The following is a 14,209-nucleotide window of genomic DNA, read 5'->3' as shown; positions in this document are numbered from 1 at the left end:
TAGAATCTGTGTATTGCTACGTGCAGTCTAGAATCTGTGTATTGCTATCTCTGCCTCAAAAACAAAGGAATTTGATCCATGACTCACCCAAGGGCAGGAAGCTGAAACAGTTTGGATAGAATCAGGCCTCAAACCCTAGTTCTTTTGATTCTACATATTGTGATCTCTAATGGAGCACAAACTTCTCCCCATACTTACTTAATGTAAAGAGCCATAAAATGAAAATACAGGTACTGTTATTTACTGAAAAAATCTGCATATGGGCGCACCCACACCATTCAAATCCGTGTTGTTCAGGGATCAACTGTAAGTCATTGAAAAGCTTGAAAAACCTAGGTGCTGGAGGTGGGGAAAGGACTCAGAAGAAACAAGTATAAAAAGATTGTTCTGCTCTGAAGATTCTGACCACCTAGTAAAGGAGATAATACTTGCACCATGGAAGATATAATTCCAGAAAGAACACAGTAAGTCTCATAAAAGAAGCACAGAGCTCTCTTTAACCAGGAGTTTTTTGTTTTTAGCTTTGTTGTTATCGTTGTTTTTAATTTAGACTCTATCTTGCTTTCTTGAGAGACTCACAAACCATTGCTCAAGCTTCTGGTTCTTTTCTTCTCCTGCCCCAATTAGAGGGCCCAACAGGAGAGAGAAAGATGAGAGCAGGAGAGGGTAGGAGAGGGAGGAATTGTTGGAAGTGGATGCTGTGCAAGAGAGAGACTGCATCAGGCAGGTGGGCTGTGATCCCTGCTCCCCTGGCTGGTAGGCTGCTCAGCTGGGGGAGGGGCAGGAAGTGGTGGGAGGGGTGGGTCAGTGCAGGGATGGGGTGGGGCTCACGGGGCTCTGTTCTAGTACCTGGCAACTTTGGGGGATTAGGGGATCTGGCCAATATATCTGGCTGGGCCGGAAGCATTCCGAGGGGATGGTCCCCATGTGGAGATGACCCAGGACCTGTGGTCAGTACTGAGATAGGACAGAGCATCTTGGAATAAACACGCTACAGCTCATGCATGCTGGAGTGAATATGGCAACCTGAGGAGCCCTCGGAGTGGTCCAACCCCCTGGAGTCTTTAGAATCCTTGCTGGGCTTTGTCACCAACCTGCTCCTTGGAGTGTCTTAGGATCTCCAGAGACTCTGGCTGGGGGAGGTGAGTTACTAAGAGACAGAGAGACAGAGAAGGCTGAGACCTGGAGAGATAAGGGAAAGAGAGAATCAGAGCAACCAAAATAAAACAAAGAGAGTGGCAGAGAGACTGGAGGAGGGAGAGGGGAGGAGGAAAAAGAAAGGGGCTTAATAGAGAGAGGGAAATATGAATTGTGGAGGAGGGAGGAGAGGAGAAAGAGGGGGAGGAGAAATTCCAGGAATAGAAATAAAAACGAAAGAATAGTTGTGTTGCTAAGTTATATTTCAAAACAGTGTCAGATATTAAGTATTATTTGTCAAAAAGCTGGGGGCCAGAATTTGGGTTGGTATCTTTTCCCCCTCATTTAACACGTTTTTGAGGGAAGATGTCTGTGGTTTTCAAGTGCCCAGTTCCACCTCACTCTCCAAGGCCTCTCTGCTGTGGATGAAATGCCATTTCCCATTTATTCTGCAATTCCTCCTCTCTGTGGCCCTGTATTCTGAATATGAGTCTTGACAGCTGCTCCCAAGCTTCTGGCCACTCCTCTCCCTGTGCCTTTGTTATACTCATGCACTCTCAAAGGGGGGCGATATTGTTCCCAACGGGGGCAAAAACTGGTTCTTAGAGGGTGAAAAAACATCTAAATCTTTTTATGTAAAATTAATTACGTATGTACATAGGGAACATAAACAGATTCACACAGTGTATGCCGTGTTAACATTTCTTGGAGGGGAGTGACAGTTAGGAGAAAACTGGGTCTAAGAAGGCTCCCTGGGGGGGAGGGTGGGCGATCGCTAATTTAAAAAAGGTTGAGAAACGTTGTCTTGTACTGATGTGGTTTTTTGTGCAAAATTGTGCTTCTGGGATGTGTTTAAGGAAATAAAGGCCTAGCTCAGGAGTCGGGAAATTACTTCCTCGGGTGATCTAGTCCATTGTTCACCTTTCAGAGTGTCTGTTTTACCTTCCTTAAAATGGAGCTGCCCTATCCGGAACAGTCCCTCCAGTTTCCCTCCACACACTACCCCGAGCTCTCCGGAGCCACAGATGACAGACATAGAAGCCACTAACGTTACTGTATTTGTATAAAAAGAAACACACTGTCCTCTACAAAGCCTGGGAAGGCAAGGGCCCTCTCTGTTTTACTCTTTCTGTAAATAGGCTCTTATTGAAAACGACCTGTAGATGACATCAGTGGTGGCAAAACAAGAAGGTGGAGCCCAACGAGTGCGTCTTACCTCCGCCTGGGTCACAATGATGTCAATGAGGGTCTCCTCGTCAGTCCCCGCACCCTTCATGGCCTTGTACAGACAGTCAGCAAAGTAGCCCTCGAGGTCCCGGGCACTCCTCACTGGGCAGGGCAAAGGGAGAGAGAACATGATGTGTTCATGTTTTGTGGAATAACACAGAGACCCTGGGAAGGAACAGAGCTGGCTCAGAGTGTCACCTGGCTGCCCTTGGAGCTGATGGAATTGTGAGGCCGGTGTTTGAAAGGAGCAGACTTCACACTGTTGATAATGGGATCTGGAAGATTCCCCTGGGGTCAGGGCATCTGGACTCTTCGACCAAAACCCCTTCAGACACCTAAGAACCTCTCCTGTTCCCTGAAGACCCTTGGGAGGAGGTGGAGGGCTGTGACCATCCGCAGGTCCTCCTTGTAAAGTTCATGATTCTCACCAGCAGGAATACTTTCTCATCTCTAAGAGAAATCTCTGATGTCAGAGTTGGGTTTGGAGGGGAAACACGGACTGGCTGGCAACCTTGCCATATAAAACTTCATAATCTTGAAGATACACTCAGTTGGACCGTGGCCCTCCTCTGCCCATGCTAAACAACCTTCCTTTCTTTTGTTTTTCCTCACTAGGTCTTATTTTTTAAAAATATTTATTTATTTATTTTGGCTGCCCTGGGTCTTAGTTGCGGCACATGGGATCTTAGTTGAGGCATCATGTGGGATCTAGTTCCCCGAGCAGGGTTGGAGTCCAGGCCCCCTGCATTGGGAGCACAGAGTCTTACCCACTGGACCACCAGGGAAGTCCCTCACTGGGTTTTATTTGTGAGCCTCATCTCTGAATCTTTTCCAAGGTCCCCACAATCATCTTCGTTTTCCATCTGGGATGTGGGCTTGATGCAATGTTTGATCCTGTCTACAGAGCACCTTTCTGTGATGCTGCCAGTTGCTCTTTTCTGGCCCTGCCCCAGCCAGAAATGAATAAAGTATGATCTAATCCACAGATTAACAAAGTATGGTTTCTATTCACCAGACAGGGGATGGGGTGCATCTCTGCTCCTGGGGATAAATCATGATTGCTCTCCCCTCCTCCAAGGCTCATCTGGGTCCACCAGGACTAACACTTTGGGAGAATGAACCCTTTACTGTTTATGTTGCTGACATTTACCTAGAACACTTAACATTTTTGATGTTAGTAATAAATAATAAGTAATACATTCAGCGTAAGTGTGGAATGCACATCCTTAATATGTCCTGCCGTGAGAACTCTTGTCTTCTAGGTAATTGCCGATAGAATGCTTACAAGGAAGGGGGAGGAACAGAATTAGGAAAGCAGAGTCTAGGTTGTGGGGGTGGGTGGTCTGTCTCCTTATTTTATAGGTCATGTGGCAGCCACCAGCGTGTCAGTGGAGAAGCCCAGACCCAGGAGTCTGAATCCACAAGCTGCTGGATTGGTGGTGGTGGTGATGGGGTGGGGGGGTGAACCTGGCAATTTGGGGAGCAGCGTGTTTGAGACTCACTGTGACACACACCCCCAGACGTTCTGAGCTAGTGGCCTCACAAGGTTTTCCCGAGGACCCCGTCCTGTGCGCTCGTACTAACTGATGCTGCAGTGATCGTCTGCCTAACTTCAGCGCGTTCTGTCCCCACACCAGTAACTTCCCCCCCGACACTCCTTCTTCCTGATATTTTGGGGAGAAAACTCTCAAGTTGTCTACCGTATACAGTCTATGCCTGGTGAACAACCTTTGTTGTTCGCAGCGGCAGGAATACCCCGAAAGTTTGGGTGGGGCCAGCTTGGGAGGATGCGGGAATAAAGATCTTCGTGCGTGTGAGAGGAAGGGCAGCCAGCCAGCCCGCGGTGCCTCTTGCCCCTCCTGGCCTGCAGAGCAGGGGCTCTCAAACTCCAGGGGGCATAAGATGATCACGGGAGGAGCTTGTCAATGTGTGGCTTTGGGCTGCATTCCAGGAAGTCCTAAGTGGGTAACCTGGAGTGGGCCTCCAGAAACTGCACTTTCACACGCCTCCCCACGTGAGTCTGATGCAGGGGGTCCATGGACCCCACTTTGAGAAGTGCTGCTCCAAAGGCTGCAAGCAGTGGGAACCGTTTGGTCTCATAACACCTCCTCAATTTTAGTGGCAAACTGGCATCTTTATGAGTTATGCGGGAGTAGGGTGGGGAGTGTGTAGAGAATTTAGTCATGAAGTCATGTTCCACTCTTTGTGTGGTTCCTTTTCAAGGTCTTTTCTAATCTCTTTTATATTTGCTACCAGTGGAGTCCACCCAGCTCCTGCATTTCATGGTCCCCCAACTGCAGGGATGGGTCCTTTCCTTCCTCTGTGCCTGCTTTGCTCTGATTGGTTTTATCTTTACTGTAGCTCAGTCTGTTGATTTGTGTGTATCTGCCATGAGTTTGAAGCTTCTTAAGAACAGGAACTGGCCCTATTTGCCTCTGATCCCCACACCTAGCTCAACTGCTGGCCCAGGCAGGTGCTAAGTAAATGTTAATGGGTTGAATGGTTTTATTACCATTAATACTTAATACTAATAAGAATTACTATTAATCTTCTGACTGAACTCTGGCGTTCTCCTGCTTCTTTACACTGCAGGTACAGAAAGGCTTTGGAGCCTTGTAGCTGGGCCATGAGTAGATCTCCCCGTTTACTTAACACACTCATCCTTATAGCCCTAAGGACAGTCATCTGTGTGTATCCATTGTGGGACGGGAGTGACATTAAAGATGTTCAGGCCTCTATAGCAATAGCAGACCTGCTAATCTGAATGCAAAATGAGGGTGGAAAAAAAAAAATCAATTGCTGACATTGCCCCCAAAATCCAATCAGAAAAACAAAACAAAAGGGTTTGGCAGCGAGAGCACATTTTGTAGCTTCCAGGGGCTGCTTTTTTGGTTCTTCCTCTTCTTCTGGGGATATTCTCTCCATTTCTCGTGCCATTTGGGTTGCTGCCCTGGCCTCCTCGCCACCGGAGTGTGGACAATGGACAATGCCTTCATTCCGGGGCTTGCAAAAATGAGAAATGAGCCTGCCAGCCACAGCCCGGTACCCATCTCTCTGCTATTTCCTGCCTACAGGCAACACCTGGAGAGAAATGCCTGGCGTTTGCTTGGCACGGCCTTGATCTAGTCTCCCCCGCCTTGCTTTCTACACAGACCTCATTCATTCCAGTGTTTTCATTCCAAATGGAAAAGGTCACCCTTGGGCCATCAGGCACCCGCAGAAACTTGTTCCTGGATCCGAACCTGGGTGCTTTTGAGTGTGTGTCACGTGAACCGCGTGCTGCCCCACGAGACTAGACAATGGTCCCAGGCTGTTGATGGAGGCTCTCGGGGCTCCGTGATCTTAGTGGGACTGTCGTGGATGCTGTGGTAGCTCCCCCAGCTGCTGTCTTCAGGACAGCAGGCACTCATGCCAAGTGTTACCTGCTGGCTGCTCAGGGTTGAGTCCCTTCTCAGGAGGGAGGGACTGACTGGGGTCATATCTGTTAGGAGTCAAAAGAGGCAGCTATCTTCCCCAAGGTTGCAGATGCTCCCTGGGTGCAGCCTGATGGCTGCTTGATATGAGGTGTGAATACCTGGTCCCCTTGCCTCCACTTTGGACATCCTGACTTCAGGGCTCCTTGGGGGACCAGCACAGCTCCTGTTGCAGCTGCATCACATTCATTCTCTCCCTTCGCAATGCTGCTTAGATGTGTGGTTCCCAAGCTATTCCCTGAAAGCTTCCTGCACACAAACCTCTGTCTCCAAGTCTGGTTCCAGGGAGCCCAACCCAAGTCAGGGGCTTTCCTAGCTTTACTTTACCGAGAGTTAAGTAGGCCTTCTGCAGATCTCCTGACGTTTCTGCTTCGATGGCCTCTTCGATGTCTTTGCCAATGAGCTGGAGAAAGAAAGTGCCGCTGTTAGTCCAGGTTTTGCTTTTGGCCTTGGTGCACTTGAGGCTCGTTCTTCTACAAAAAGCAATAGACTCTTCCAGATTTGGTCACGCGAGGACCAGAGGAACTCTGGGATTCCTCTCTGGCCTCAGCCCTTGCAGGGCTGGGGATGGTTGCCCGCCATTCGAGTGGGGACTCTCATGGCCTAGGAGTTAGTCCCGATTTGACCCCTAATGGATGTGACCCCAGTCAGGACCACTCCCTCAGCCTCAGTTTCCTCCTCTGTGAAATCAGGGAGTGGAAAAACAATGAATAAATACTGCAACAATATTCTTTATGTTTCTATCGTACTTGAGTTTCCTATGTGTTTATAAAAATTCTTTCCATTTCCAATTTTCCAGGAGGCTATGGTTATAATCATCTCCCACACCTTCCTCTGTTGTGGACTGAGACTGGGAGCTCGGGCACCTACACTTTGGGTGACATGAATAGAGGTTGTGAAGTTCATGGTAAGGACTTGGTCTAATGTTTCTGATACTGTGGGGCTACTTGGGCTGGGAGCCAGGGGCTGACCACGTCAAATGCTGCTTTCTTTCCCTCTGGGGAGACTCCAGATGATCTTATATTCACCTCCAGCTTGTTCTGCACAGCATTACACATTAGGTTTCCTTCCAAATATTTATAGAAGCTGAAGTTCAGAGTAAATTGTGACCACGCTTAACACAAGTACCGCCTGGGCCAAGCTCAGGGCAGGCATATAAAGAGAAAGGAGAACTTTTGGTTGGGTTTGGGAAATGCAATTAAGCATTAGAAATACTGAAACTTCTTTCTTAGAAATTATCTCTTGAGGATATGACACAATTGTGAGTCTATAAATAATTGGGACCTTTGAGGACATGCCAGTGGAGTTTATGTAGTTTATTCTGAAAACACTGGTAAACAACATATTCTTTGTGATACGAGCACAATAGATATGGGGGGAAGGAGGGTCCAGATTTAATGAAACCCGTAGCTTGATGTCCTCATCATAGTTGGCCCATCTAGAGGTCTGGTGTGGAATCGACCTAGATAAGAAGGGGATTGGATTGGGGGGGGCTTTCAGTCCCTTTCTTAGCTGTTCTGAGGTGTTGGGGGTTGGATGTGGGAGCTGGTATTTCAGAAGAAACTGCTATCACTTTTCCCATGAACAGGGTTCTTGTTGTGTAGACTGAGATTGTGTTTCAAGAGGACATTGTCCTCACACAGGTCTGTGTTTAGTAAAAAAAAAAAAAAAAAAAATCCTCACATTAAACCACTTTCCATTATCATTGTTAGTACTGGGCTAGAACAGTGTTTTAAAATTTTCTGTAGCATCTCAGCCTACACAACAGATAAAAGCAGGAAAGCAGAGCTGTTCTGGGGAGGCGGGAGATGGGCTCCTTACCACAGCCCTAGACGGTAATGCCAGGTTCCTAGCCTCTCAGTCTCTTTGCTGCCCAACTCCGGGGGCACTATTCATGAGATACAGTGAGACGGCATTGCCCTTTGTTCTCTACCTACCTCCTGCCCCCCATTCCCTCCTGGTAGCTACCAAGCCACCTCCAGGGACTCCACTGAGCACAAATGGAAAACAGTCCACTGGCCCAAGCTACTGAGATGCTCCTTTGCAAATGGAATGCTTCTCACTTATCGGAACACTTAATTCTTAGGGGGGCTCTTTGGACAAAACCAGGTTTTCTGATCTCGGTACAAAAACCCATTGCCAGGGTGGATTCCAGACAAGCCTCAAAGGCTTCTAGTTTACCAGGTAGCATTGCCTGTGGGGAGATTATTAGAAGAATAGGAGACACATTTCTTTCTTTTAAAACCAATGCCCCAAACTGACAGCGTGCCCACGGCAGAGCCCTGTGCACTCTGACTTTGGTTATAGCAGTTAAAGGGCTAAAGGTTCTGGAGTGGGCTTAGGAACACTTTAGGGAAGGGGAGAACTTTCTGGTGAGGGGTGTGGTGGTGAGGCAGTGACCTGGGGCCATGGGTATGTGTACCTACAATTTATACTGAGCCATGTTTTGGGAACTTTATAACTCTACAAGCCTTTCATATTTGGTAGATTTGGGGACGGTAATAATCTTTCATGATGCTGCAGAGTTGGGGAAGCTTCGTTGCTTGGGCTGGGATCTCTGAGAGTGTCAACAGTTAAGACTCAGGTCTAGAGGGCAGATAAAGGGCAAAAACCTGAGTTTTTGCGCCAAAAATTAAAATTCGACTCTATGCCAGAACAGCCTATGCCGTACGACACACTTCACTGATCTGACCCTTAGCATCTTAGTGCCTTTAGCCAGAGACCATGAGAAGATTTATGGAGCCAGGTTCCCAAGATCAGGATGAACTCAGAAGATCAATGATAAAGATCAAGATGAACAATGTTCCAACAAGGCTTTCGGAATGATGAATAGGTAGCATTTTAGAGCTGGTTTCATGTAAAGAATTATCAGATCAATTGATTCTCTTACTGACCATTTGAGTTTTAGCTCTGTTTTTTGACACTGTCGGTTCACATAAGGCGACTCATAACAACTGCTAATGTTAATTGAGCACCTACTTCATGCCAGGCAATAAATGCTTTAAACCTGTTAATTCATTTAATCCTTACTAACCCTGTGAAGTAGGTACTATTATTATCCCTATTATACGGTTGGGGGAACTGAGGCACAGAACCCTTAATAACTTGCCCAGGGTCATACAGCTAGTAGCCTAGAGCAGACTTGTTAAACCTTAACATGTATCAGAATCTGGAAGATTTGTTAAAACACAGACTATAGGACCCTAACTCCAAGGAAGCTGATTCAGTAGGTCCAGGGCCGGCACTAAGAATTCTCATTTTAAACATTGTGTCAAGTGATACGGATTCTGCTGTTTGGGGATTAATTATGAGAACAATCGGCCTAGGGAGTATCCTTAGATAGTCAGTACTTCATGTACACACACACACACACACACACACACATATGTGTGTTTCTATAGTGATCTCCAATGACAGCCACCCCAGAAACTCCATCCATGGCCCCAGTCTTATGGGAAGAGGGTCTAGGTCATGGAGAAGGCTTCCAGCTCAGTCTACACAGCTCCAGGCCCAGGGGCCAGGGGAGTACAGGGTCAGCTGCCTTTGATCATGGCTCTGGGCAGGATTTGAAAGCAGAGGGCCCTAAGGGCTTATATACAGTGATGATAAAATTCCAAAGCTTTGTTGTCTTTTCATCTGCTGGCAACACATAGGAAATGCTATTTTGAGTGAGGAGCGGCCAGCTCTAGCTGAGGTAGGAGCTCAGGCTGGGGAATCTTGGAATTCTCATCCACTTTCTGCTACTGACTTGCTGTGTGGTCCTGATAAGTTACAGATGGTTCCTTACTTGTAACAGATTTTCCTCCACCAGCAGTTGTGGGTAACAATGGCTCTTCAGCCTACTTTTGAGTTACAGTATTCTTGTGAAATTGAAATGAGACACAGGGTACAGATGTCCTTTAAAACCATTCCACAAATATAAAATAGGAGACCAAAACAAAATCTGATATTCCACAAAGGTCTTCTTGCAATTAAAGACTGATTTTCAGGGAAGGATTAACCACTAAGTGCCTTGAAATAGCTAACTCACCTCGTTGACTTAAAATTATCATTAGATTAAAAAAAATAACTGTATAAAAGTAACTGATACACATCTTTCCAAGAGTGTATCTCTGAGGTATTATCACATCTGTTTTGGGAGCAGTAGGCACTGTTAGCCCAACTGTCAATTGGAATCATAGTAACAGCAAACATATGTAAGCTTACCACATGCCAGATACTGTCCTGAGCCTTTTATATTCATCTTATTTAACACCTAAAATAACCCTGTGAGGGTGGGGTGTTGATGTTCACGGTCCCTGTTTTACAAATGAGGATGGTGACATCAGGTCACTTGTTAGTGATAGAACCGGGACTTGAACCTGTCACCTCTGGCTCTAGGGCTTTGCTCCTAAACTTGACACTCCCCTGCTTCCCTAGCCTCTGTTGCAAAGCAGGGTTTCCCAGACTCAGCAGTGCACTGGGGGCCGAATGACTGTTTGTTGTGGGAGGCGCCCTGGGCACTGTGGGTTGTTCAGCAGGATCCCTGGCCTTGACGCTCTGGATGCCAACGGTGCTGCTTGCCCCTTGACGCTCTGGATGCCAACAGTGCTGCTTGCCCCTTGACGCTCTGGATGCCAACGGTGCTGCTTGCCCCAGCGCACCTTGTTGTGACAACCCCACATGTTTCCAGACATTATCAAATATCCCTTGGGGGGTGCAAAATCATCCCGATTGAGAACCACTATTGTAAAAGACACCCCACCCCCTGCCGCCCAGTTCCACATCCCAGAACTCGGCTTCTTTTGGAAATAACTTGAGACTCAGTTTCCGTGTGAACTCCTTGCCTTAGTACTGGATCACTTACAGCTTGGTAGGCTTGAAAGGTGGCTCGTAACTGTTTGTGATTCCTCTTGGCCAGGACTTCACTGAAGGTAAGCTCGTCCGTGCCCCAGCGGCCTTCCCCTGCCTAGAGGGCCGAGTGCAAACATTTTGAAAAAGCCTTTTGCAAAAAGACTGAATAAACAGAGCTGTGACCAGGCCTCCCTTACAGGAAACAATAAAATATGCACTGAATCTAAGCCACATTGATCGATCTAGCACTTTAAACTTCTAACCCACAAGTATACCTCACATATTTATATTATTTATACCTTCCCTTGTTCCAAAGTGGATCTAAGGTGGTTAACCCCAGAATATAAGAATAGAAAAAGCAATTCTTTCAGGTTCATGAAGACCGTATATATGAAAAATATTTTAAAGATCATACTTATTTCCCAAGTAATTCCAATTCACCTAAAATAAAGTAACAGTTGTTGAAAATAATGTTAATTAAAAAAAAAAAAAAGGATTTGCAGAGACTGACACATCTGCATACTTACATCGTACAGATCTTTGGCATCCTGACCAGCTAGATCTTTGTCTACATTATCTCCTTCATCGCGATTAGCCTAGAAAAATCAACACATTGTTATTAACTTGAGTTCCTGCTTGACCACAGAAAACAAAAAGGGAAAGTCCTAGAAAAGGGGGTGATTTCAGAGGGGTGGCCTGAAGCTAGACAAAACCTGGCAAAGTGGCAATGCTGCTCTTTGCTGCCATCTTTTGGGCACAACTGATAAACAGAGTAGCTTCTGTGACAACACATTTTCCCCTTTTTTTTGTAGAAACCAGGGTCACTCACAAACCCCACTGACCTCTAAGAAACCTCATTATGTCCCCTAGAATGAGTCTGTTGGGAAGCTATTAGTCTTCCTTCCAGAATATCAAATTTCACTTCTCAGGGTCCCAGCCCTGAAGAGCCCTGAATGTTGGTCATGGAAAGTTTTGGAGGTCTAACCTAAGCCCTTAGTGGCAGGTGGAATTCTAAGATGACCCAGGTGGCCCACACTCCTGTATAATCCCCTTCTTTTGAGTGTGGGTAAGACCTGTGAATATGGTGAGATACCACTCCTGTGATCATATTATGTTTATATGGCAAAGGGGATGTTTATAGATGTAATTAAAATCCCTAATCAGTTATCCTGGGTAGGTCTGACCCAATCAGGTGAGCTCGTTAAGGTCAGAGATGGAAGAAGGCAGAGACATGAACTCCTGCTGGCCTGGAAGAAACCAAATAGCCATGCTCTGAACTGTCTATGGGGCCACGACAGGGAACTGCAGATGGCCTCTAGGAGCTGAGTGGTCTCTGGTTGACAGCTAGCAGGAACACAGGGACATCAGTCGTACAACCACAGGGAACCGAAATCTACCAACTGCCAGTGAGCTTGGAAGAGGACCCCAGGCCTCAGATGAGATGGCAGCCCTGGCCGACACCTTGATTTCAGCCTGGCGAGACCCTGGCTAACCCGCAACAGGACCCCTGCCCCATGGAAACCGCTAGATCATGGGTCTGCGTAGTTGAGGTTGCTGAGTTTGCAGCAGGTTGTTACACAGCAGGAGAACACTTATATACTCTTCGTGCTACAGGTGAAGCCTACTCTGTGTATTCTCTGCTATCAGTCTCTCCACGTCGAGAGTAATGAAGCGGAGGAGACACACAAAGCTCATAAAGATGGGTGTGTCATGAGAGTGCAGGTGCCATCTGGCCGGGGGCCGCGGGGGCTGTGTCCTAGCAGGGCCAATTCTTAAAGCCCTGCTTTCCAGGCCAAGCTCCCTGCAGCAGTTCTTACAGGCCTAGGCTTGGGGTGAATCCTGCAAGTAAGTTGTGTCATGAAAAGGGCCCTACTTGGGGTCAGATGGGCTGGTTCTTGCTCCTAAGCTGTGTCTTACTGTGTGTACACCTAGCGGTTCCTCACTGGCAAAGTGAGGAGGTGATGCTTAATGAGATAACACACTAACAAAAAGGGATTGTAAACTACAAATGACTAGGTGGATTGTTATGATGGGAAAAATACCCATTGAATAATTTCACATGAGCTGGGCTGACAGAACACAGGTTGATGATCCCTCAGTAACATTTTTAATAAAAGAAGGAAATGTTTATCATCGAAATTGCCTTTTTCATCATGGTCCCATGCTGCCAAGGGCTGTTTCCCAAGATCATAAGGCAGGTTAGACCTTTTTACTTTTACCTGTAGCAGGGAGACCAGAATTTTTTTTAGGCTTCCACTTGTGTCACCTTTGACATCTGATTCAAGGCTCCTGTCAAATACTTTTGGGGAAGAAAAAAGGAGGAGAGAATGCAGATTTAGTCTCCCAGAGGTATTTTGGAAGGAACATTCTTTAAAGTCAGAACAAACGGTCACTTACATCTTTGGTAGGCCTCTTTAATGGCGATGATTTCCTAGGAGAGGTAATAAAAAAAAAATCAATACTCCAAGGTGGGGTTAATCAATAATATAGGCAGAGACAAGCAAAGGGAAGAGGCAGGAGCTTGTCTCTGGACACGGGATGCCTTTATGACTTCCTCCAAAGGGGGTTGTCCCTACAGGTCAAGGTCTAGGCCTAGAGCAAGTCCCCAGCTGTGTGGAGTCCTTTAGCATATGTCATCCTTAGTTAAAAGTGAAAACATTACAGCTAAGCTAACATCTTCTTTCACTACCCCCTCACCCCATCTCACTCTCCCTGCCCCACCCAGGTAGCCAGTGTTAGAAGTTCAGTGCATATTTTCCCTTTACATTTGTATACATATGTTTGTGCTACTGCAAATCTATAGAACTGTTTTGTGTATGTGTTTAAAAAGTGGAATACTGTTCATATTGTTTGTTCTTTGACTTATTTTTTCACTCAGTAATAGGTTTTGGAGGTCCAGCTAGGCTTGTACATTAGTTAGTCACCTAGTGTTTTTTTTAAATGGATACAAAAGGTTCCATCCTACAGCAAGCCCCTGTTTATTTAGCCAGCCTCTGATCGATGGACATTTAGGCTGTTTTCAATTTTTCTCTACTTCAAACAAGGCTGCATTCAGTAAACAATTTGCTGTGTACAGGAGTGCAAGCCTCTCTCCAGGGTGTGTGCCAGGAAGAACTGCTTTACAGGCACACCTTGGAGATACTGTGGGTTTGGTGCCAGACCACCCCTATAAAATGAGTATCATAATAAAGCGAGTCACACGAATCTTTCGGTTTCCCAGTACACACAAAAGTTATGATTATACTCTACTGTGGTCTGTTAAGTGTGCGATAGCATTATATCTAAAAAAACAGTGCACATAACTTAATTTAAAAATACTTTATTGCGGGCTTCCCTGGTGGCGCAGTGGTTGAGAGTCCGCCTGCCGATGCAGGGGACGCGGGTTCGTGCCCCGGTGCGGGAGGATCCCACATGCGGCGGAGCGGCTGGGCCCGTGAGCCATGGCCGCTGAGCCTGCGCGTCTGGAGCCTGTGCTCCGCAACGGGAGAGGCGACAACAGTGAGAGGCCCGCGTACCGCAAAAAAAAAAAAAAAAAAAAA

The 14,209-nt window shown here is 46.6% G+C and overlaps 2 protein-coding genes across 2 annotated transcripts in view; one reads left to right on the top strand and one right to left on the bottom strand.

Moving 5' to 3' along the window:
- The window catches only part of WDYHV1 (WDYHV motif containing 1), a 227,869-nt gene extending 221,211 nt beyond the window's left edge, over positions 1-6,658 (top strand). The window contains exon 7 of the mRNA XM_029222563.1: positions 6,637-6,658. Within this exon, the coding sequence (XP_029078396.1) occupies positions 6,637-6,652 (16 nt within the window). The 3' untranslated portion in view covers positions 6,653-6,658. The remainder of the gene's footprint in view (positions 1-6,636) is intronic.
- Positions 1-14,209, bottom strand: part of ANXA13 (annexin A13) — a 56,388-nt gene that overhangs the window by 1,241 nt on the left and 40,938 nt on the right. Inside the window, exons 5-10 of the mRNA XM_029222562.1 lie at positions 13,068-13,101; positions 12,890-12,969; positions 11,198-11,266; positions 10,684-10,785; positions 6,165-6,240; positions 2,354-2,466 (exon numbers count right to left, since the gene is read on the bottom strand). Coding sequence (XP_029078395.1) covers positions 2,354-2,466; positions 6,165-6,240; positions 10,684-10,785; positions 11,198-11,266; positions 12,890-12,969; positions 13,068-13,101 — 474 coding nt within the window. The remainder of the gene's footprint in view (positions 1-2,353; positions 2,467-6,164; positions 6,241-10,683; positions 10,786-11,197; positions 11,267-12,889; positions 12,970-13,067; positions 13,102-14,209) is intronic.

This window comes from Monodon monoceros, unplaced genomic scaffold, assembly GCF_005190385.1.
Source record: "Monodon monoceros isolate NGI ecotype Baffin Bay Population unplaced genomic scaffold, NGI_Narwhal_1 Super_Scaffold_14, whole genome shotgun sequence".
NCBI classification, from domain to species: Eukaryota; Metazoa; Chordata; class Mammalia; order Artiodactyla; family Monodontidae; genus Monodon; species Monodon monoceros.
This window is presented reverse-complemented; position numbering and strand designations above follow the sequence as displayed.